The sequence below is a fragment of the Moschus berezovskii genome, chromosome 25 (assembly GCF_049115385.1).
Source record: "Moschus berezovskii isolate FMDL1 chromosome 25, NW_MosBer_1.0, whole genome shotgun sequence".
Lineage (NCBI taxonomy): Eukaryota > Metazoa > Chordata > Mammalia > Artiodactyla > Moschidae > Moschus > Moschus berezovskii.
The window spans coordinates 39,344,077-39,367,245 of record NC_142484.1 but is presented as its reverse complement, the minus strand read 5'-3'; the positions used below and the strand labels follow the sequence as shown (position 1 = coordinate 39,367,245).

General features: G+C 42.1%; 1 protein-coding gene across 11 annotated transcripts in view; it reads left to right on the top strand.

The window, feature by feature from the left end:
* The window catches only part of SYTL2 (synaptotagmin like 2), a 127,339-nt gene that overhangs the window by 83,508 nt on the left and 20,662 nt on the right, over nucleotides 1-23,169 (top strand). For 5 of the 11 annotated variants that reach the window (XM_088832446.1, XM_088832445.1, XM_055416137.2 and 2 more), the window contains 6 exons: nucleotides 5,728-5,809; nucleotides 6,977-7,091; nucleotides 8,814-9,596; nucleotides 13,252-15,699; nucleotides 20,372-20,473; nucleotides 22,469-22,522. In XM_088832446.1, the coding sequence (XP_088688572.1) occupies nucleotides 5,728-5,809; nucleotides 6,977-7,091; nucleotides 8,814-9,596; nucleotides 13,252-15,699; nucleotides 20,372-20,473; nucleotides 22,469-22,522 (3,584 nt within the window). Of the gene's footprint in view, nucleotides 1-5,727; nucleotides 5,810-6,976; nucleotides 7,092-8,813; nucleotides 9,597-13,251; nucleotides 15,700-20,371; nucleotides 20,474-22,468; nucleotides 22,523-23,169 lie in introns of those variants that run through there. The other 6 variants (XM_055416146.2, XM_055416144.2, XM_055416141.2 and 3 more) reach the window with 2 other exon arrangements.

Here is a 23,169-nt window from a genome sequence, read left to right as displayed (position 1 = left end):
GCAAGAACACTGTAGTGGGTTGCCATTTCCTTCTCCAATGTGTGAAAGGGAAAAGTGAAAGTAAAGTCGCTCAGTCGTGTCCGACCCCTAGCGACCCCACGGACTGCAGCCTACCAGGCTCCTCCATCCATGGGATTTTCTAGGCAAGAGTACTGGAGTGGCTTGCCATTGCCTTCCCCGATAAGTTATCATAGTGAACCAAAAAATGCTCATCTTTGAGCTTCATCGCCTGTGCTTCCATGATGCTCACTTCTGACACCCCTCTGTTGAATTACCCTGTGTTGAATAGGAACCTACCAATTAACACCATGTCTTTAGCTCTGACATAGTATTGTTTTTTCCACTAATGCTCTTCTTCCTGGAAAGCTTTTGTTTGTATGTATCTATCTCCTTCTTGCAGAGGGATTAGCTACTTGCCTTAATCCTCTATAATAAGATCAGTGTGAGGAGCACTCCATTTGCTCCCAAAGCCAGGGTAGAGATGAGCCAGGCTATGGGACAATGCAGTTGATCTTTTGTTCTTGTACTAATTGCAAATCTGGTGATGTGAATGTTTCATTTCTTGGAGGCCTGCCCTACAGAATCACTCATATTGAGCTCTTAAAAGAATCCTGCTAATCCTACAGAATCTTCGATATACCCAAATTAGTTGTGAGGGATAGTTTCACTCTGACATCAGTGTGCTTTATGGATGGATGGGAATGTTTGAGTTAAATAAATCTGTAGCATGAACTGGGGTAGAACCAGAGAAGTAATATTTTACTTAAAAAAAAAAATACTGACTCGAAAGGCTGGCATAGTATATTTATAAATCTGCTTCACTCAAGCCCTGAGCCATTTCTTCATGTGTTTTTTTCACGTGTTCAAGCCTCATTGAGTGTAACATGTGTTAGCACAAAGCTGGGTGCCAGGCACAGCATTAACATCTAAGGAATTCACGATTCAAAGGGAGAAATCCGCAACGGCGAGAAACACGGGGAGAAAAATCACTTGAAAAATTTGCTTCTGAGTCCAGACACAGTTAATATTTATTCTGAAACATACCTCAGAAGAGAGTATGTCTGTTGTTATTTTTAACTGCTTTGCTTATTTTTTTGTTTTTTGGTCGCACCACGCAGCCTGTGGGATCTTAGTTCCCTGACCAGGGATCAAACCCATGCCCCCTGCAGTGGAGCACAGAGTCCTAACCACTGGGATGCCAGGGATTAACTGCTTTAGAGGGAAAGGCTGGTTAAGGTTCAAAAGCTTTAAAAATTGTTGCATGTATTTAGAAGTACTTTATGGCTGGACGTAGAAGCAGACGGGCTGTCCCACTGCCCAGGGGGTGTAGTTCTAAGACTGCTGTGAAGGCCTTCTTCCCCACGTGTCTGGACCAGAGTACCTAACATTCTTCTTTTAAGTCTTCAAAGACTTGCATTAAAATGCAGACACTTTCAGGAGCCAAACTCTAACAACAATATCATAGTCTAATATTTTAATAATCTTCTTACAGAAGTAAACCAGTTTTGGCTAAGTGCTGTATTTAGTATTGAGGCATCCCAGGTGGCACAGTGTTAAAAGAATCTGCCTGCCAATGCAGGAGATACAAGAGACACGAGTTTGGTCCCGGGGTCAGGAAGATCCCTTGGAGGAGGAAATGGCGACCCACTCTAGCATTCTTGCCTGGAAAATTCCATGGACAGAGGAACCTGGCGGCTACAGTCCATGGGGTTGCAAAGAGTCAGACACAACTGAGCACGCACGCATGCATACACAACTAGTATTGCAGGTAGTTTTTGAAGGGTGCCTGAGGTCAGAAATTACAGAGCACAAGGTGTGAGCTCTGACTTGCTGTATGGTGTTAAGAATTCATCACGTAGAAGGTATTCAGTTTCTTATTATACAGGACACACCCTAAGAATAGAAATCATCCCTCTGAGAGGGCTTTAAGAAACAAAAGACGCAGTATGTGTCTATAGAGAGACTGTGTGGTCTTTGGAAAAATAATGCTTCCCTTTATGAATATTTAATCACCTGATTTCAAATAGCACCAGGCAGGGAGCAAATCCCAGTTCCAAGTACCAATAAAATTTGCGGTAAGATCTGAGACAATGAGACCCACTGCCGTCGGGCTGATAGGCAAGCAGCGCCACAAGGGAGGTGAGATTTGGACCGGGCTTGGCGGTGAGAGCGAGCGTGTGGGTCAAGAGAGCAGAGCCAACATTTGAGGGAGGGGGTGGGGGTAGGTTGGCAGGGATCGCAGAGAGGGACAGGGAGCCATGTCTGGCACGAAGGTCAGTGGGCAGAATGAGTGGGAGGGTACAGGGGGCGGATGGTGGAGCATCTCCAATTCCTTCCTGAGGATCCCAGAAAGGTCACGAGCAGGAGAGGGATGTGCCCGAAGTCTTGTTTCAGACCATTCTAGCTTAGAGGTGGAATGCCGAAAGGATGAGGAGAGTGGAACTTTGGTGTCCGGAGGTTGAATGTGAGGCTCATACAGATGGCAGGGAGGAGTCAGGAGGGGTGGAAAGGAAGCGACAGATGTGAGAGTCACTGGGAAGTTAGAATCACCCCGTCTTCATTCCAGCCCTCTTGCCATAAACCACGGCTTTACTGATTTGAGGAATCAGTGGAGTGGAGCCCAGCCATTCCAGTGCCTGTCTCTGGAGTCCAGATCAGACGCCTGGTTCACATTCCCAGCTCTTTTGCTAACTTAACCTCTCCAAGCCTCAGTCTTCTCTCTAGTAAAATGGGGAGAAGGGTACATACTGCACAGGGATGTTGCAAAGGTCAACTGAGAATAGGATGCTTGCTGTGTTGATAGTTGCCCAGTAAAAGACAGGCAAACAAAACATTGTTGTATTCCTCGAGGGACACAAAGCCGGAGCTTAATCGAGGAAGCAGTTGCATTTTTCAGAAGCATTTTGAGGCATAAAACTCTGGTTTTAATTTTTTCTACTTAGGCAGACTTGTGGACTGTAGTTAACTAAGTACCCCAGCCTCATCCCGCCCACCAGAGAACCCAGTGAACGCTGTATGTTCCCGGTAGTTCCGTGTCCGATCGTCAGCACCGAATGCCTCACGTCTTCCTCTCTTTTGCTTTCTGAATAGCAGGAACAAAGACATCCTGTCTAAAACCTAAATAATGTGCCTCGTTGTAGTTTGGCAAACCACAGATCAAAAAGAAAAAAAAAAACTGTGGTCACCTGTGTGTGCTGCCTTCCTGGCACGGGCTCGTTTGGGCTTCGGTTGTTCAGCCACTCACTCACCTGTTGTGTCCCTGACACTGTACACGGTATTGCGAGGAATAGAAAGAGGGCCAAGATGCTCTTGAGGGGTCTCCCCGGTTACTGTGAGAGAGAGGATACATAGGCATGGGGTGAGGTTGCATCGCTCCTCATACGGTCGCATGCAATCCATAGCTGTGTAGGGTTTGGTAAGAGAGAGGTTGGTATCATCCCTGGGCAGGCAGGGACCACGTGACGTACAGTGTGGGCGGTTGGGGTGGTGGCTGGGGGTGCAGAAGTGGGGTTTGCAGGGAGCAGAGGGAGGAGGCTGTAGGCACGCTGCTTGTCCTTCATTCTTGGGGAGAGGGAGAGGGAAGGGAGGAAGACGGCAGGAGTGGAGGGCGGCGTTTGCTCAGGTCCTGCAGTTATGTGACTGATTTATTTACTAGTTACTCAGTAGTGTCTGACTCTCTGTGACCCCACGGGCTGTAGCCTATAGGCTCCCCTGTCCATGGGATTCTCCAGGCAAGAATACTGGAGTGGGTTGCCATTCCCTTCTCCAGGGGATGTTCCCGACCCGGGGATCAAAGCTGGGGTCTCCTCCTTTGCAGACAGATTCTTTACTGTCTGAGCTAAGCGAGATGATACAAAGCACTCTGAGAAGATGAACATGGCATCTGCTATAAGCTTCCTCATATCGCTCACTGGCTTCTTAAACTGACCCTCCAGAGACATGGCTTTCCAGCCCTGAGCTGTGGGCTGCTTTTATTGTGAGTTCTGTCGGTGACCAGGGTCCTTTTTTCCTGTTGGCTGATAGATAACTTGATTCATGTTTGTGCTCACCTCTTGCAAGAACCAAGGCCGCCTGCCATGTATTTGGATATTAGCCTTAATTCTGGCTCCATTGTAAGTTCCCACCCTTGTCCCCTGCTCTTTCCCTCCCCATCCTGCCCCCCCACCACCAACTTTCTCACATCCCTGTGTTCAGGCTGTGTTCCACATACATCTGCCTCATCTGCTGTAATTCCTGTCTGCAACAGTGAGGAGGGTAACAAAAGGAAGTATGCTTCCTCAAGTGTTCAGCCTGTTCCTGGGACTACCTCGCCATAGAAACATCAGTCCAAGTGCAGAGGGAAGGAAAGGAAATTAAGTGGCAAGAACATCCAGCCCATGAGTTTAGAGGCAGCAATCTTGGGCAAGGCTCTGTGGCTGTGGGGCAAAGTGCTCCCTTTCCCCACCCCCAGTTCCTTAGCTTCCTGGTGAAAAGCCAGCACCTTCTGAGGTGTTTTTCCAAGTGCTTGACTCTGTGATCCACTAGGAGCTTAACCAGGGTGGAGTTTAATGAGGCACGGTGCTTTCAAGCAATGGTGACCTCACCTCTTACACCTTGAGCCGGGGCGCCTGGAGCACGAAGTCTGAGCAGGCGGTTTTCCTCCCTTTCCAAGGCCACTGTGACCTTCTTTGTCCTTCTTACTCAGTCACCAAGGGAGTGGTGGTTCAGGAGGGGCCGGCTCAGCTCAACTTTTCTGCATTCACACTCCCCGTGGTACTCTCAGCCCAGGGCTGCCCGGTCCCTGGGGTAGGGAGCCAGTGTCTGGAGAGTCCTCCTCTCCCCTCAGGGCCAGCTGCAGGCTTCTAACCTCCCACCATCCTCTGACTGCACTCCTGTTCTCACTCCTCCTGTATTTGAATGAGAACTCACCTGGCCAGCCTGGAGAGTTGGGGAAGTTTCCCCGTAAGTTGCCCCCATCCACCATCCTCCCAGCACAGCATCTCCGTCTAATGTTTCTTCTGTGTCATTGCCCAACCACTTGTCTCACCTGAGTCTTTTCTTCAGCTATTTTCTTGTTTTTAAATACTTATTTATTTGGCTGTGTCAGATCTTAGTTTCGGCACCCAAGATCTTTGTTGTGTTGGGGGGGATCTTTCGTGACGGTGCACGGACTCTCTAGTTGTGGCCTCTGGGCTCAGTAGCTCCGTGGCATCCAGAATCCTAGTTCCTTCACCAGGGAGCGAACCTGTGCCCCCTGCATTGCATGGCAGATTCTTAACCACTGGACCACCAGAGAAGTCCCGCTTTAGCTATTTTCTACCTGAGTTAGAGTAAGCAGTGCCATTCTAGTCTTGGACCAGAGAATCTCTAAAACTCTTTGGGGTCTTATTTCAGCAAGGGTATTCCCTTCTTGAGAACAATCTGCTCACTTTCTAGTCTGCATCTGATGTGAGGTCCCAACTTTGAGATGAGTTTATTTGTACAAATTTCAACCGTGAACCTCCTGTGTGCCTGGCTTCTGATGGATGGTTTTACCTTGTCTCAGGCCTGTCTTTCATTCCTGTTTTCCCATTGCCTTTGCTTCGCTGCTTAATCATCTCTCGGCTCCAACACCCTCTTCCTTCCTGGCAGTTTGATTTTATAAACTTCCTCTCCTATCCTGCCTTAATAGCTTCTGGCTTCAGAGGTATGATTTACACTTCCTCAAAGGGTAAGGTTTTATTCTCTGAATTATTGTTTCTTTTGCAGTTCCAGCATGGTAAATCCAGCGTCCTCCATGATTGATGCATCCCAGGAAAACACAAGGAAGTCAGCTATATCTCCAGCCAAGGTAGACTGAACTTGGACTTTGAAAAGCTCATTTGGGGCCAGAATGTCATTCTCTCATTTTATCAAAGCACCATGAAAAAGAGGAATTTGTAGTACTTTTTTCCCATCAAGTATAGATAAGTTTTATTATTTAATATAGGAAATCACTCTTTTGGTGGACCTAGATTTTTTACCCTAAAGAATAAAAAGTCTGACACTATTGGGGGCTACTTCTTTTAAGCATATGGCATGTGGCTTGTTAGTTCCTTGACAGTTCTTATTCCTTGACAGTTCTTATTCCTGTGGCTTCCTGAATCCCTAGAAGTCTGCTTGTGGGAGGGAGAGGATTTTCAATTTATGAAACTACAGATAGCAAATACTGATTTTCAGTCTTACATTAATAAAGAAAAATACTAGGAGCGGGGATAACTTCGGAGTTCAGGATTAACATATGCACACGACTATATGCAAAATAAATAACCAACAGGGACCTACTGTATAGCACAAAGAACTATACGCAATATTTTATAATAACCCGTGAGAGAAAAGAATCTGAAATATACATATATATAACTGAATCACTTTGCTGTACACCTGAAACTAACACAACGTTGTAAATCAGGTGTACTTCAGTTGAAAAATAGAACTCTATTGATATGCTTTCTGACATTACAATCAATGGTCATATTAGTGACTATGAAGCATTTCAAGATACCTGGACTCTTAAATCCTTATAGAAAAGGTCAGTTACAATTATATTTAATACGACTTTAACCTATCATAGAGTCTCGTGCCGTATAAAGAGCGATGGTGTGAATCTGCCCTAATTAGAGCCTCGGGTTTTCCCTGACCTGTGACTACCTCTTTGATGTGTTCAGCCCCAAGTTTTCTCGCTTCTGTAAAATTCTCACCTCTGTGAGATTAGATTCGAATGCCTTCTGGTTTAACTTTGTAAGACTCTGGAATTGAGTACATTTTACACAGTTTTGTTCTGATTTTTTTTTTTTTGGCATGGCATATATATAGTGATTCTTTGCTGACCGGATTAACTAGGAGCATCATTTTTCAAACATGCCAGATAGAGTTTACTGGGCAAAACTATTAACTATTGCATATAATAAGCATTTGCTGACACTGAGTTGCTGTTATGACATATAAAATGAATTTAATAAACAATATTTTTCCCCAGCAAAGGAAGAATCCGTTTAATAGCTCCATGTTGCCAGAAGATCACTTATCTCAACAAACCAAAAATGAGCAGTCAAAAAATGGAAAGACTGGTTTCTTTCAGACTTCAAAAGAGGGTAAATATTATTTTTATTGAGCTAGATATTTTTATCTTTGTTATCTGTGGACTAAGGGAAATTCTCAGAGTTCCTTTAACTAAAATAGCTTTCAAAAGAAAGTGAAAAATTGTGATGGTTTTCTTGTTCTTCTACTATACCCACCATTTTCCTGCCCGAGGAAAGGAAGCAGAAATTTTAGAAACCGGAAGTTCATGCATTCCAGGCTCAGAGGTGACACTTGTGTGACCTCCATGCCTTGGGTTCCCCCTCATTGAACTGGGAAATTTTTTGACCAGAGGCATTCAGTCACTCACTGAACACTATTTATTGGATGTCTACTGTGCAGACACAATTCTCTGTTTAAAAGAGTTTGCCTCAAGACCACTTGATAATGTTACAATCCTCTAATCTGTAATTATCAGTCTCCCAGGAGCATTTGATTAGATTTGTTGCTGAACTGATTGAAGTCTGCCTCTTACAGAATTTTACCATTCTTATATTCTATTAAGAAGAAACATTAGACAGTTTAATCTCTTCAGAATCAACTGTAAGAAGATTCCACGGGCATTAAAGATTGGACAAGGGGTAGAAAATTAATTTGTAATTGTTATTGTTCGGTTGCTGAATTGTGTCCAACTCTGTGATCCCCATGGACTATTGACCACAAAAAATTAACAATTAAACACTACAATTAGAAGTTTCAATTACACTGTTTTAATATTAGTGTATTTTGTCCTCTCCATTGGATACACTTTATATAGCATAAAATATTTTATAGAAAAGAAGTCACTGGAACATGTTACCTGTTTGTTTGTTTTTTTACCTTTTTGTCAAAATTAATTTTTATTTTAGGTGATGAAATTTTCATTTTAGAAAACTGAGCTCATTTTTCTGGTTTCCATACATGAATTTTTTCAAGTGACTTTTGTAATTTTTCTTTACTGTCCTCAAGGAGTTTTTGAAATTTCTTTTTTTTTTATTGGAGGCAAATTACTTTACATTAATATATTGGTTGGTTTTGCCATACATTGACACGAATCCGCCCCGGGTGTACATGTGTTCCCCCTCTTGAACCCCACCTCCCACCTCCCTCTTCCCCATATCCTCCCTCCAGGTCAGTCCTGTGTACCAGCCCCAAGCATCCTGTACCATGCGTCGAACCTGGACTGGTGATTCATTTCACATATGATAATATACATGCTACAATGCCATTCTCCCAAATCATCCCGCTTTCACCCTCTCCCACAGAGTCCTAAAGACTGTTCTATACACCTATGTCTCTTTTGCTGTCTAGTATACAGGGTTAAGGTTACCATCTGTCTAAATTCCATATATATGCGTTAGTATACTGTATTGATGTTTTTCTTTCAGGCTGACTTCACTCTGTATAATAGGCTCCAATTTCATCCACCTCATTAGAACTGACTCAAATGCATTCTTTTTGATGGCTGAAAAATACTCCATTGTGTATATGTGTAGATTTCTTAAAAAAGTTTTTTTTCTATTGAGTATAAAATACCACAAAGTGTGAATATAAAGCATAGCCATCTTAAATTCAGTGAAGTTCATGCATGAATTTTTTTTAGAGTTTTTAATTAGGTCTGTACTTAACCTTCATGCTTTATTGTCTTTTAATGTTTTAGAATTTTTTGCTAAATGTAGATTAAATTTATGATAGGTGTTTTAAATTAATGCATTACTCTCCATTTGGTATATCATCTGATATGTTTTACTTCTCAGGGGAGTTGTCAGAGTCCAAAGAAGAGTCATCTATCCTGGATATTTCAAGCCAAAAGTTAGAGAAACCAAAGCAGACTCTTCCAGGTCCTGAGAATGGGTCCCCAGTCAAGGCTCCAGTCCCCAAAGCCAGGAAGATGATCTACAAGTCCCAGGACTTAAAGCAAGATGATAACCAGCCTTTTCCTAGACAAAGGACAGACTCCCTGAACTCAAGATGGGCTCCCAGAGGGATCCTGAAACGCAATTCCAGTTCCAGTAGCACAGACTCAGAAACTGTGCGTTTTCATCAGAACTTTGAACCCAAGGGCAAAATTGTGTCCCCGGGCCTAACCATCCATGAGAGAATTTCTGAGAAGGAGCATTCTTTAGAAGACGACTCCCCCTCAAACTCACTGGAGCCATTAAAGCATGTGAGATTCTCTGCTGTGAAGGATGAACTGCCACAGAGTCCAGGGTTGGTCCACGGCCGGGAAGTGGGAGAATTTAGTGTTTTAGAGTTTGATAGGTTGAAGAATGGAACAGAAGATGCAGGGCTCACAGATGAGGTTTGGAATGACCCTCAGCCTTCCCAGTACACAAATGGTTTGCCTTTTCAGTCATCAGCCTCAAGCCCAAGTCCATCAAAAAATGAAACAAGTCAGCCAAAGATTTCTGGTTCCTTTCCAATTAATGAGCACTGTTCTTCCAAAGAAGTTTTAACTATGAGAGCACGGTCCACTGAGAATTCACACACCATCAATGAACACAAAACTAGCTCATCAGAATTGTCCAAAAACCCTGCTGGTAAGAGATTCATCAGTACTAGGCTATAAAAACTGACCCAGCGGGCTTGGGATGGCCAGGACAGCCAGGCAGCCTGGTAGAAGCCCATTTTGCCTTCTAGGTATTCCAGCCACTCAGGAATGTTTATGCCTCTTAATGGGTTTGCAGGTTGTCCTCAATCACCAATAACTAAAAGATTCAGAATAGCACACTTTCTGGCACATATTACACTTCATCCTAAGCAAATGTAAGTGTGTCAATTATTTAGTCAAACAAATTATAGTATTTTTTTAGTTAAATCAAAGTTTGTATACAGAGTGAAAATTAAACATATGCTAAAGAGTAAATATATTATTATTCACCTAATGCAAATTTATTGATTCCCATTTAATAAAACTTTGGTTTCTCTTTAATTTCAGGGGAACCTTCAGTTTCTTAGCCTCAAAGGATGGGAAACTAGACTTTAAATTCTTACTAGGAAAAAGCTTCGTATTGATATCATGTCTTGCCCAGGGCCTTCATCCATTTGTTCCTAGACTTTAAATGCTCTGAAGGAAAGTTTCTCCTTCAGTTGGCGCGAGTTGAGAGGCAGTGAGAGTACTGATTTTTCCTGCTAGCTCATTGATTTAGCCCTTTCTTGAAGATCTGAGAGCTCTCAGAGGATGCCTCAAGCTGCTTTCTGATACCCATATGATTACTTCATAGTTCTTGTGTTTTAAAACAGAAGCAGTGGGAAAAACAATTTTATGTACTTTCTCTCATCTTCATTAAGTTTTAATCAAACCTTGTGATAATTTCTGTAGTCAGGAAAATCTATAGTAGTGCAGTCAAGTTTCTAAATCATTTTTCTTCACATCCCCTATTAGTCATTGTTTTGTTGACCCTGAGTCACTTTTTCTCAGTCCTACTCTTTCACACTTATTCAGATCAATCCACTTCTTAAAGACTAAGTGTCTCCCTCACCCCTCTCCCTGGATATTTTAAATAATTTGAAAAAGGCAGAATATATATTTTTTAATGTTAAAATTAGCAGCTGCTTCTTCAAAGATATAAAGGAACTCATTTTAAGGAAACTTCTAAAGTTTGAGTAAACACTAACAAATAATTAGATGATGCTTACTTAAATGTTTATCTAAAAGATGCAAAAATTCTTTGATCATATTTTCTTTTGGTATAATCCATAGAAAAAAATCGGTAAACCTTTCCTGTTTTTCAAAGTGCGCCTGCTTTCTCATAGACTACCTTTACAATTTTCTGTTAGCTGTTTATTTATGCTTTCTGATTTTTAAATCTAACTCACTATGAAATCTGGGAAGAAGGCATCATCAGTAAACCCATTTTGACTGACAGACAGGCCTTCTGGTCCTTGAAGCTTATAAACAAAGTTCTGCTTATTCACTAATGCCCTGTTTTCTCCCTGCTTACCACAAAAATATATACAAGTAAATAATGGAGCATGAAAAGAAAATCAGAACCGAAAAATGGAAAGCTCTAATTGTGCAAATTGTGAGAGTTTAACTTTAGCTCTGAGCTTTAGAACAATCACTATCACACTCATTTAAAAAAAAAAAATTATTGGCGTATAGTTACTTTACAATGTTTTGTTAGTTTCTACTGTACAGCACAGTGAGTCAGCTATATGTATACATACAGCCCCTCCTTTCGGGATCTCCTTCCTATTTGGGTTAGAGTAGAGTTCCCTGTGGAGAAGGAAATGGCAACCCACTCCAGTGTTCTTGCCTGGAGAATCCCAGGGACAGGGGAGCCTGGTGGGCTTCCGTCTATGGGGTCACACAGAGTCGGACACGACTGAAGTGACTTAGCAGAGTTCCCTGTGCTACACAGTCCGTCCTCATTAGTTGTCTGCTTCACACGTAGTAGTGCGTGTGCATCAGCCCCAAGGTCCCTCTTCATCCGACCCCTCCTTTCCCCTTGGTGGCCATCCATTGGGTCTGTGCGTCTCTGTCTCTATTTCTGCTTTTCAAATACACACTCATTCTTATACCAGAAGAAAACAAAAGAATTCTTCAAAGGAAACAAAAACATGCCCTGGCATCACGTTTTTTTAAATAACTGTTCTTGATTTTAAGATAATACACTTTTATTTGAAAAGTGTGAAAACATTTGAAAAGAAATATACACAAAATAAAACAATGATCATCTGTGATATCAGCTATTGCTAATGTTTCGTTGTAGGGCTTTTCAATAATTTTCAGGCGTGGATATCATTTGAATTATGTTTACACTGTCCAGACTTCTTTTTTCACTAACAATGTATTACAGGAATTTTTCTCCTCGTTAGTCTTCCATTAAACAGCCTAACAGAGAACTCTTAAAGATCTCTCAAAGGAACTTCACCATCACTGACATATTTTTAATAGTGTCATGTGTAGTTACGAAAGGAAACTAGTATCCACTGTGTGCCAGTTATTATATAAGCCTTTGTTGTTTTATATTTAGCCAGAGTTGAAAATTAAAATTAAAGAGAAAATTTTATTAACTGACATCTCCTCTGGTGTGCTTGAAATGTAGCCAACTTCATAAAAATTTAGCTCACATAATTTTCAAGAATATGTATGTAGCTTAGCATTTATAAGGAAAAGCGAGAAATGCTGAAACGCCCACATGTTAGCTAAAGGGAAAAAATGCCTGAGTTCCCTCACGTGCCTGTGCCTAAGGCTCAGAAGGGTCTCAGCCTGCTTTCTCGATAGCTTAGAAAGACCTTCAGCGCCCTTCTCTAGCCTCCTAGCCATTGGGTAGCAAACATCAGGCGGCAGGGAGAATTCACATTCTCTGTTAGTCCTCATTTTACTTTGTCTCACAGAAACTTCCTCCAAAGTTGCAATTTATAGAAGGGAAGTAGGGGATCACGGAAGAGCCCTTGAGATCAAGGTCTGAAACTGCAGTACACAAAACCATCACTCAGATAGCCAGTAGGAAAGATTCCTGGGCCCCATCTTCAGAGATTCTGGCTCAGTGTATCAGGATTAAGGCCCCAGGATGCAAATATCTTCATTGTGCCATTCTGATGGTTTGGAAGGAACTCCTTGTTTAATCTTCCTTGAACGTTGTTTTCCTAACTCCTGAAATCGCGTAAGTCTTTGTTACTCAAAATTATTTTTGTTCTATTTGGTTTTGGTTTTGGCCACATTGCATAGGATATGGGATCTTAGTTCTTTAACCAGGGATCAAACCCACATGCCTTGCATTAGAAACTTGGAGTCTTATCCACTGGAATGCCAGGGAAGGCCCGTGTTTCTCAAACTTGAGTATAAGCCCTCTCTAGGGCTTATGAGTGGGCCAGTAGATAATCAACGAGAGGTATCTTCCTGGAGTGTCTGTTTTATGCAAAGCTTTGAGAAAAATTTGTATGTAAAATGTAGCATGGGTCAGAATATAAAATCTACTTGAATTTTTGGAATGAAACAGCACTTCTAAGAAATTCCCCTCATAATTTCAGGGGCCTGTATTTACCTTCCTTTACTATTATAGGGCATCTTTGGTAGACTATCTTAATTAGGATAGTTTATATTATAACTCCTGATAAATGCTGATGTAAACAACTAATGGTGGAGCAAATGTAAATACAGAGTGCCTTTTTAGAAGATAATGTGATTGAATGACAATTCTTTAAGCGTTCTCTTTTCTTATTTAGAAAAGCATTTCTGTGTTGCAGATGAACTGTCTTGCACTGAGCCCGAGTCATCTCAGGTGCCAGAATGCAGTTCTAGAGCCCATCAGCAAGGTAAGCCCCCTCTACTCCAGGCCCTAAACGCTAAGACATCCTCACGTTCTGGTCCATATGCCACTGAGATAAAGAAGACAACTGATGATTCCATATCTAAAGTCCTAGACTGGTTTAACCGAAGCTCTCATTCAGATGACAGTGTGGCATCTCTGCAATATCCCCAAGAAATAGAGCCCAAAGAGAAACCAGACTCCCAGACACAGATTGCTGTTGCCTTGGTGACAGATGACACCAGTCAAGAAGGAAATGGTTTGATTGCTCTACTACCCACCAAAGTTGAATTGACACCTGTGGGACCTGATTCAAAATTCCAGGTAGAGGAACATATGCTGCCTTCTGGAAATTGCCAAGATAACAATGTGCACATCAAACCCAGATCTATTAATTTGTCCCCACAAGGCAAGGAAAGTCTGGGCATGTTGCAACCACTTGAAATCTACAGTCCAAATCAAGAGAGTAAAACTAAAGACTATAGCCAAGGTTCAAAAAACATAGGGAAAGCAGTTGGGGTACTTCTTCCAGCCAATAATTGTTCCTACAGTGTTCACAAAGGATCCCATGCAGAAGACCAAGTTCTATGCAATATTAAGGATGCTGGCAGCTTAGGTGAAGAAGAACCCAAGCTTCATGTTTATGAAAAAAATACAAGAAAGTCAGAAGTAAATTTTGACTCTTCCACAATTATCCAAGAGCCGAGTTTGAAAGCCCACGTAAAGGCAGAGAATGAGAGCAACAGAAGAGATACTTCCATCCTAAAATCTTCTTTAGAACCAGAGAATATTGAGTTGCCACCTGGGGCTGCCAACGGCGTATCTCCTTGGAAGAAGCTTGAGGTCCAGTTACCAGAAGCTGGTGAGGTTCCCCAGAACCGGGTACAAAGAGAGAAATACAAAAGAGTGAGTGACAGAATATCCTTTTGGGAAAGTACAAAAGCTGCCGTTCATGAAGAACCCCCATCTCCATTCAGTCAGCAACGACCTTCTGCTAAAGCATGTCAGCCTGTGACATCCATGGACAGTTTACCTATGGGCCGTGGTAAATGTAATACTCAAGTCACTGCCCAACAAGTAATCCTGGATAACGATGGCCAGGCAGCCCATGTCTCCAGTTTTTATTCCTCTAAGAAACCTAAAGAGACCAGGCCCCAAATATCAGGTCCATCCAAAAATGATCCTTCAGCTGACCAGTCAGGCACAGTGTCTCTCTTTCAGAATAAGACAACTGAGCCTGTAAAAAGATTACCAGTGACAGACAGTTTGCATTCTGAAAAGGACATTACTTTCCCAACATTGCATCATCCTTCAAATGTCGGGATTGAAATGCATACCTCTTTGGAGAAAGACAGATCTCTAATTGGTGAATGGAATCCCAACTTTAAAGTTATGTCCTTACAAGAAAGAATGAATGAACCCAATTCAGAACAAGTCTATAATCACTCTCAATTTGAGAATTTGAGAAGGTTTTGGGACTTAGGCGCCAATCCAAACCGTCAAGATAATATTGAGAAGAATACTACCACAACAAGCCAAAAAAATTCTGTGCTTTTTAATAGTCAGAAGCACAAAGAATTCAGTGACGTGACATCATCAGGAAACAGTACCCATGAGAGAGACATGCTTCTAAGCCAGAAAGAAATTCCGGCAAGAGAGGAAATAGAGAAATTAAATTCAAAGGGCACACTCCAGGTGTTGCCAGATGACACCACATTTCCATGGAGACCACCCAGAAAGTCCACTCATCAGTTGCCAAGATATGAGTCATCAAAGGAAAACGTGGGGAAAAATACTGAATGCTTTGTTACCACGGTGTTCAAGGAAGAAAATGATGACTCTGATCAAGAGCTTGAAGAGATTCAAGAATCCATAGTGAAAACAAGTGTTTCATCTAAAGACTACAAAGACACGCTTAGTGACAGCTTACAGAAGCTGCTTTCCGAAGCCTCATCACCAGTCCTCCAGCCTTCTGGTGGAAAAGTTCATGAAAAACAAGTGTTTGAACCAGATGTTTCTGAAAATAGGACATGGCCTCAGAAGACAGATTTTGCTGATCCTGAGGAAGAAGCCAAAAGGCCTAAGGAGATCAGTAATGAGCATAGAGACAAAACAGTAGCTCCTCCAAAGGCCTATTTGAACTCTTCGACTGCTAGTCTGGACAAACTCCTGAAGGAAGCAACCGGAAGCCCACCTTCTCCCTTGCAAACCAAATGTGAACCCACCACCCCTGGGATCACCTCAGAGTCTGAGGAGAGTAGCGCTGATGAAAACAGGATAGAGCAGAGTCAGAACACGTCAGCCGATGAGAGAGAGAAAATGGCTTCTTTTCCAGAGGGGACAGAAACTTGGGAAAATAGCATTCTCTCCCAGGAAGCTCAAAGTGGTGAGTGCCAGCTGAACCCAGAGAACTTGTTCCAGACAGCTGCAAAAGCCTCTTATCCCCTGGATCAACCTTCCTGTCGCCACAGAAAGGGTTCTTCCGGGGATGTGGTCCCTTCTCCCAGGGATGCCCATCCTTCTTCTCAGGATAAGACACTGCTTTCTCAAAGGGAAGTTTCAGAGACTATAGAAAAAGTTATTCTTCCACCCAGATCTGTACTGAATGATGTAAAAGCTATATTACAAAAGCTACTTAGAGAAGCTTGGTTGAGTTATCCAGCTGGGCTGGAAGTAGTTTCTGGAGAAGTAAAAATAGAATTTCCTGAAGGTGTACAGGTAGGAAGTAGTGCCCCAAATTCTCTGGGAGTTATCCCACCACAGACAACAATGGGCAGCATACCTTCAGACAGAAAGGATTTTTATTCCTCCAATGGAGTTTCTGATGAAACTCATAAAATGGGATCTTATTTAGCTGCCCAGGCGTCTCCATCAGACCAAACCCTTAGCTCATTTGCTTCTACTGTTGCTCAGTTTGGCAAAGAGTTACCTCAGGAAGTGACATAAATTGTGAGGGAAACGATTATTCAGCCTAAATCAGAGCTCCTTGAATTCAGTGTTGCCTTAGAAGAACTACTGAAGGAAACAACTGAAACCCCTTGCACAAAATATGACAGTGATACAAGGGGTCTTTATTCGTCAGAGTTAATAGGTATTACTGAGGTGCCCAGGCAAGCTGTTTCTGAATTCCACCCTAAGGAAATAAAAGAGACAGTGGAAAAGTCTGAGGCTCCATCAACTACTGAGAGTGCTTTTGATATTGGTTTGGAGAGACTCCTTAAAGAAACATCTAACAGTCCTTCTTATCAGCCCCAAGTGTCAGTGAAGGAAGAAAGTCCTGAGAAGGAGCCATTAGAGTCAAAGCAGGCCAGGTTTTGGGGGAAAGTGCCTCCTTTTTACTGGTCAGCCTCAGAGGCTTTGGAAATCAAACGTAAGAGTAATGTTTTCAAATCTCAAATCAACCAATGTGATAGAGTGTTGGGAAGAGACAAAGCTGTGACTGGCTTATCAGATCTCTGTGGTTCTGAAAGTGGGGTTGAGATCCCTGGAACCTCATAACTTTCCATGGACGATGAAGTAGGGACCACTGGAACTATAAACCCCCCAGAGGAGAGGGATAGTGAAAGTGAGGTTGCAGTGGTTCGAGAAATGGCTTTTCAGGAGCCTGGTTTCAAAGAGGCTCCTGAAGCAATTAACGTGCCCAGGAATAGGCAACCCATTCCTCTCCTGACAAACAAAACTCTGCAAAAACAAGTCAAGTTGAATTGATTCTGGCATCACTGTTTAAGAGACTAGAAAAAAAGGAAGAAAAAGGTTTCTCTGACTCTGATTTTTCAGATGGAAACATTGGTTCTAATGCAGAAAACTGGAGAAACACCTCCAGTGAGCATTTTGAAGTTTTTCACCGATTGGTTAATGAGTTGATTTATGTAATGCTGACAGAAAGGATGATATAGTTTTAAAAACTGGGATTAATTTGATAATCCCAAATGGTGCTAAATTCGTCTTTGTACTTCAGCTCTCCCCAGATTTTCTTAATAAAAAGCTACATTTCCTGTTATATTCTTTAATCAAATGAGTTGCATAGAGATAGTGTTACCCATCAGGCAGTGTTTCAGAATCTAATTTTATTCTCACTGATGAATGATAGAATTTTCAGATTCCAAAGATGTGTTTTAAAGAACTTTTGGGGTTTAGAGAGTACCTCTGAGACATCCAAGTGAGCTTTCCTCTTGGAAAGAATTAGAATTTCCTAATTGGCAGTCCACGCAGCAGGCTCCAGTAAGATTTGTGGCAAGAAAGTGCCGCAAGTGGGCATAGATTACCCTCTTAGGAGCAATACGTTTCCACGGTGGTGGCTGAATACCGAAACAAAGTGCAGGGCTGGAACTTGCCCTCAGATACTGTGAACTGTTGTGGGGTTTGTTTTTTCGTTTTCTCTTTTTGTGCTGCTCTCTGCCTCCTGTTTCCGATTACCTGCAGAATCCTCCCTTCTAGGCCATGACTCAGTGTGATGACTTCACCTGACCCCACCTAAGGGCCTGGCCTGGCCTGGCCTGTGCATTTCTTTGGCTCTGGCCTTAGCTGAGTGGAGAAGATCTTCATCAATTACCATATTCATCTAAGTGGACTTGGGATACAGGTTTCAGCCAGGCTCCCAAAGAAAGGGCTTGTCTCAGTTTGCTCTTTGGAGCAACCTGACTATTTTAGGAGAGAAAGCCAGGAACAAATAGGGATTAGAAGTTACCTGATTAGAGTGATGAAATAATAAAGGATGCTCCCGGGCTGGAACATTTTAACCAAAGTTGCGCAACAACTAGTGTTGATCACCTTCCTCAGTAGAAAATTAATAGAATGTGTCATTTCCCAGCTCCCTTCGGTCTCAGTAAGAAAAAATGAGCTTCACTGAGTGGCTCATCTGTGAGGTTTGGGTTCGTTTGCAAGTAGCCATAGGGTCTCTTATTGAAAACTGACCAGAGAATCCACCTATCATCCTAGTTAATGAAGCTGAAGCCTCTTTAATATTTGTGACTGGTGGGAAAAGGAAAGTGAAATACCAGTCTCTGTAAGAGTATAAGTCAGCATCTTAAACTTATCGAAGTAGACTTAACTAAGCTACCCCATGAGTTACTAGGGTAAATGGGCCTATATGAGGTGAAGGGCTTGTAAATTTACACTTAACTTTGAAGACTGTTCCGGAATGTGTATAGCTGTGTTTAAGTATACCAACATAACTGATTGAACAGCAAAAAACCTATCTAAAAAATAAATAATCAATATAAATGATTACCCAGGCAGAGCCCAGAGATTTTAAAATTATAAGCCAAGTAGTAGGTATAAAATGGTGCACGGTGTGTATGTGTGTTCAGTCATGTCTGACTCTTTTGCAACCCCATGGACTGTAGCCTACCAGGCTCCTCTGTCCATGAGATTTTCCAGGCAAGAATACTGGAGTGAGTTGCCATTTCCTCCTCCAGGGAGTCTTTCCCAACCCAGGAATCGAACCCGCGTATCTTGCGTCTCTGGTATTGGCAGGGAGATTCCTTACCACTGAGAGGCGTAGTTTTCTAAATTCCAATCTAATCATTTTTTAAGTAAATGAGTTGGGTGGAGTGAGAGTAGGGAAGAGCCTGACAACAAGGCCACCCCAATTTTGATGAGCAGCCGAATATGTTTGACTTGTGGCTGAGCTGTTAACCAGCCAGTACCTCGTATGTTCCTTTAATAAAGAGAGGAGGGAATGCTGGGAGATTATGCAGATAGTTCATATTTTATTGTGAATTATATGTGATTCATATGCACATAATTCATTTTTTAAAGCATATTAAAGTCACCGAGAAGGTCCGTAGTAAGAAGACTTTAAAATTTGAACACAGAGCATCCTAAATCTAATTCATCTTAGAATCCATTTACTGGAGAATGCTTATTAACTTTGGGCAGAACTGGGATGCACTTCAGGAAAGTATTGTCTAGAGTTGTTCCCAAGTGGATTGACTCATTAATGGAATCATTCATGGATTTAGCAAACAATGTTGAAGTGCCTCTTGCTGGCCACTGTTGGAGGCACTAAGAATATAACAGTGATTAGTGACAGTACTCAGACGTTTATCCGCGTTGGAGTTTTCACTGTCAAAATGGAAAAATTAAAGACAGTCTAGAGAAAAAACTATAACATTAGATGCATTTAAAGAACAGTTCTTATTCCACTTATGCCCTTTCTCTTTTTTCCTTGTGGTCCTAAAATACCTTTCATTTTTTATAAAATGAAGGCATTAGTAGTTAATAGAGACCAACCTCCCCCGCCTTAAAATGCTTTCTATTTTAAAATAAAAAGTTGACCACCTCAGGTCATTACCCAACGTTTTGATGGAAATCTCACTAGCTCATGAAACGCAAAGAGTCTATATTTGTTGATCTGGAGAATTCACCCATCTGTGTACCCAATTATATACAGATGTTAAAACATCTGAATCCTGCCTTCTATGGTTTTCAGCTAATTATTTTAATGCTCCTAAAACCATTCTGTGGCTGTCTTCAAAAGCTAGAAGTGAGGGGGAAAGATTCAAATTTTAGAATAGAACAAATCATGTGCCTAAAATAGAGGTGTAGAAGACTAAGAGAGTGCATTGCTGTTAATGTGGTCATTATGTTAATCTTGTCTCTGTATCATTTGCGCTTACAAATATTTCTTATGCTTACAAGTCATTTCTTTAAATGACTGCCCTGGTGGCTCAGTGGTAAAGAATCCACCTGCCAATCCAGGAGACATAGGAGATGAGGGTTTGATCCTTGGGTCAGGAAAATCTCTGAAGGCGGAAATAGCAACCCACTCTAGTATTCTTGACTGGAAAATCCTATGGAGAGGGGAGCCTGATGGGCTACAGTCCGTGGGGCAGCAAAGAGTTGGATACAACTGGGCTCACATGCACTAATATTCTTCAGTGAAGAAATTTTATTTTCTTCTGTGGACTGCCTCATAGAATGGATAAAGGTATGGAGGCTTATGGCATAACCTCCTTTCAACCTATCATTTCAGTGTCCATTGATTTATTAAGAGTTTGATTATTTTCTTTTTTCATTTGTACTGTGCAGTATTCATCGGTTTTGTCTTGTAACAGGTTCAGAAGAAGAACCCAGTCCTGTTTTGAAAATTTTGGAAAGGAGTGCTGCTAGGAAAATGCCTTCCAAAAGTCTAGAAGATATTTCATCAGATTCATCAAGTGAGAATGAAGTGTGCCCCACTGTCCATGCCCCGATCTAAGCTTAAAAATGCTTATGTGCTCTTCTGTGGCCTCGCTGCATGCTGTTGTACCCTGAACCCCTAAAGGAGGGGTTAACAGATGAGAACAGCTTTTCCCAACAGAGCTAAACAGGCTAAGCCAAAAGTGGTTGGAACTTCGCTTTTAAAATAACATGTGAGGTTTGGTTACAAGTACACTAGGTTTTCTTGAAGAATCCCAGTTTGAATGTTTATTCAAATACACTGAGTTTTAAAAGACTGTGGTATCTTGTGGTCCCAGTGGTAATAGCTGACATTGATTTAGCACTGTGCGCCAAGACGTGGCTAAGCGTTTTATGTGCATGATCTCATGTAACTGGCATAGGCAACCACATGGTGGGGTTGGGGGGGCACAAGTTGTTATCCCCATTTTACAGATGAGGGAAGTAGAGTTCAGAGAGGTAAAGTAATTTGCTTCATACCATGCAGCAGAGCTAGGACTCAAAATCAATAGGCTGTTATCAAGAGCATTTATGAGGTGATTGTATTACATATAACTGCTTCTTGTCTGATAAATTTTTGCATGATATAGAGATGAATTCATCCCTGGCTTCAGGGACTTTGCTTTCCCTTTTATCCCTTATTTCCACCCATTTCTTTTGGATAGTGGAGATGTAAGCTCAAAGACTGCCTGACATATGACACTCCAGGCCCACTCTTCCCCACTGCTTTAATTGGTGAAGGATTTCTAGAGTAGTAACATAAAGCATAACATATATAGGGACTTGTGAGCCAGACAAACAGATTTAGAGACTGTGACTTCTGGGGGTTTTGTTCTTATTCTTTCTAAACTAAGATGTACTCCTGGGATTACAGATAGTCATGAGGAAATTTATCAACTGCAAGTTAATCACTGCCAAACTCATGATTAACATTTGATCACTTTCACGTTTGGAATATTTCTATGCATCTGCAGTTGACACTGAAAAGTTTCGGATTTTAAAAAGAAAAAAGAACAAGCTATGCCACTAAACGGTTCTTAAAATTCAGAGATTTTCAGGGCTGTGAAGGCAGTATTCCCAATTTGGAATACTCACTCAGCCCTCACCCCACCAAAGATCTTGGAATCTCAGGGTTAGAAGGGACCTTGAAGGTCACCCATTCCAAACTCCCCCTCCAATGCAGGAATTCCCTCTAAAGCCTCAACAGGTGGCCAACCCCCCACATCCGCCTGAATGCTTCCAGAGAAGGCTAGTCCAGTTCTTTGTTGTTCAGCCCTAATTGTCCTTTCTGATGTTAGTGATGGACCCGAAGGGGGGAAAAAAAACTTCAGCGACAATTGTCCAATTTGGCAAACCCCTAGCCTGAGAAACATGGGGCTATTGCCATGGTGCAGCTTTAAAGTACTCAGGAATGTGTAGGGTTAAAAAAAAACCACCATCAGCTGACGGGTATTCCTGCACGCTCCCTTCCAAATACCGATACCCACTCTCACACTAGCCTGCCAAGATTCCACTTAGCAGCTGGTCCCCACTTACATCTCTTCAGTTGACTTCCCAAGCAAGGCTCCCAGAGGCATGCACAAATGATGATGCACGCCCAGAAATATTTGTTAATGACCGTGGGTTTGGGAAGGTGTTAGTCATGGCTAGCATCTTACCCTTTTCAGAAGAATAGAGAGGCTGTTGCAGCCCCGTGCTTTCTCCTGCTGCCGGCCGATTGCTTGCTCTGAGCTAACCCTCTAACCCTTGGGAGTCCGTGTGCAGCAGTGTGCTGATGTAAGCTGCATCGGGGCTGAAATGGGAGCTCCCGCTATGGCACTGGCTCGAGTAGCTAATCTAAAGAGAAAGTATTTTGGGGAAGACATCTTGGTTGCACCCCTCACACGGCATCTTGACTAATTGCTTCCAACTCCAGGGGCTTCCAGGGACAGTCTCATTGTTCTTGCTCGCCAAGGGTCAGTCGTGTTAACCATTTGTTAATTTCTCCTGCACAGATCAAGCCAAAGTAGATAATCTGCCAGAAGAATTAGTACGTAGTGCTGAAGATGGTAAATATCTTTATGTATTTGCATGTCTGTGTGTGTGTTAGGTTCTGGGGTGGTTTGGGCGGTCTCTGGGACACAGCTATTAGGATAAATAGAAGAACGTCACTTGTCACTATGTGATGAATGGTGCCTAAGTTGTTATAAAATGGTTCTGACTTGGTGCATTTAATACTGTTCGTATTCTTAAGGTTTCTGCTGGTGATACTGGTGTGAAGATCTCATCAGAGACCCTTGGGAAGCAAGGGTTTCTAAAAATAGGAAATCATATTTCTATGAGCATGAGCAGATTTTTGCTACTCTGACTTGCAGAACTCCTTGTGAAGGCAGGGAAAGTGGCATGGGTTCCTGGGTTAAGCTATTCCTGTATTTGATTTTCAAGTCAGCATATAGATCTCTCCAGATTTAACTGGTAAAGATTTAAGATCAAAGGAAAGGGTCCCAGAACAAGACTGTGTATCTTGCCTCTGCTTACATCAATAACCAAGTATGGACCAAGGGTGAAATTGACTGATTCTGAATACTAAGGAGCCAGAATGTCTTGCAGCTTGTCTATGGATCAGGTATTACACTTGGTTCAGTTATAAAATGAACAGGGTAATCGTCGGGGCAAGGATGGAAATGAGTCTGATTTTTTATGGCTCAGCATTTAT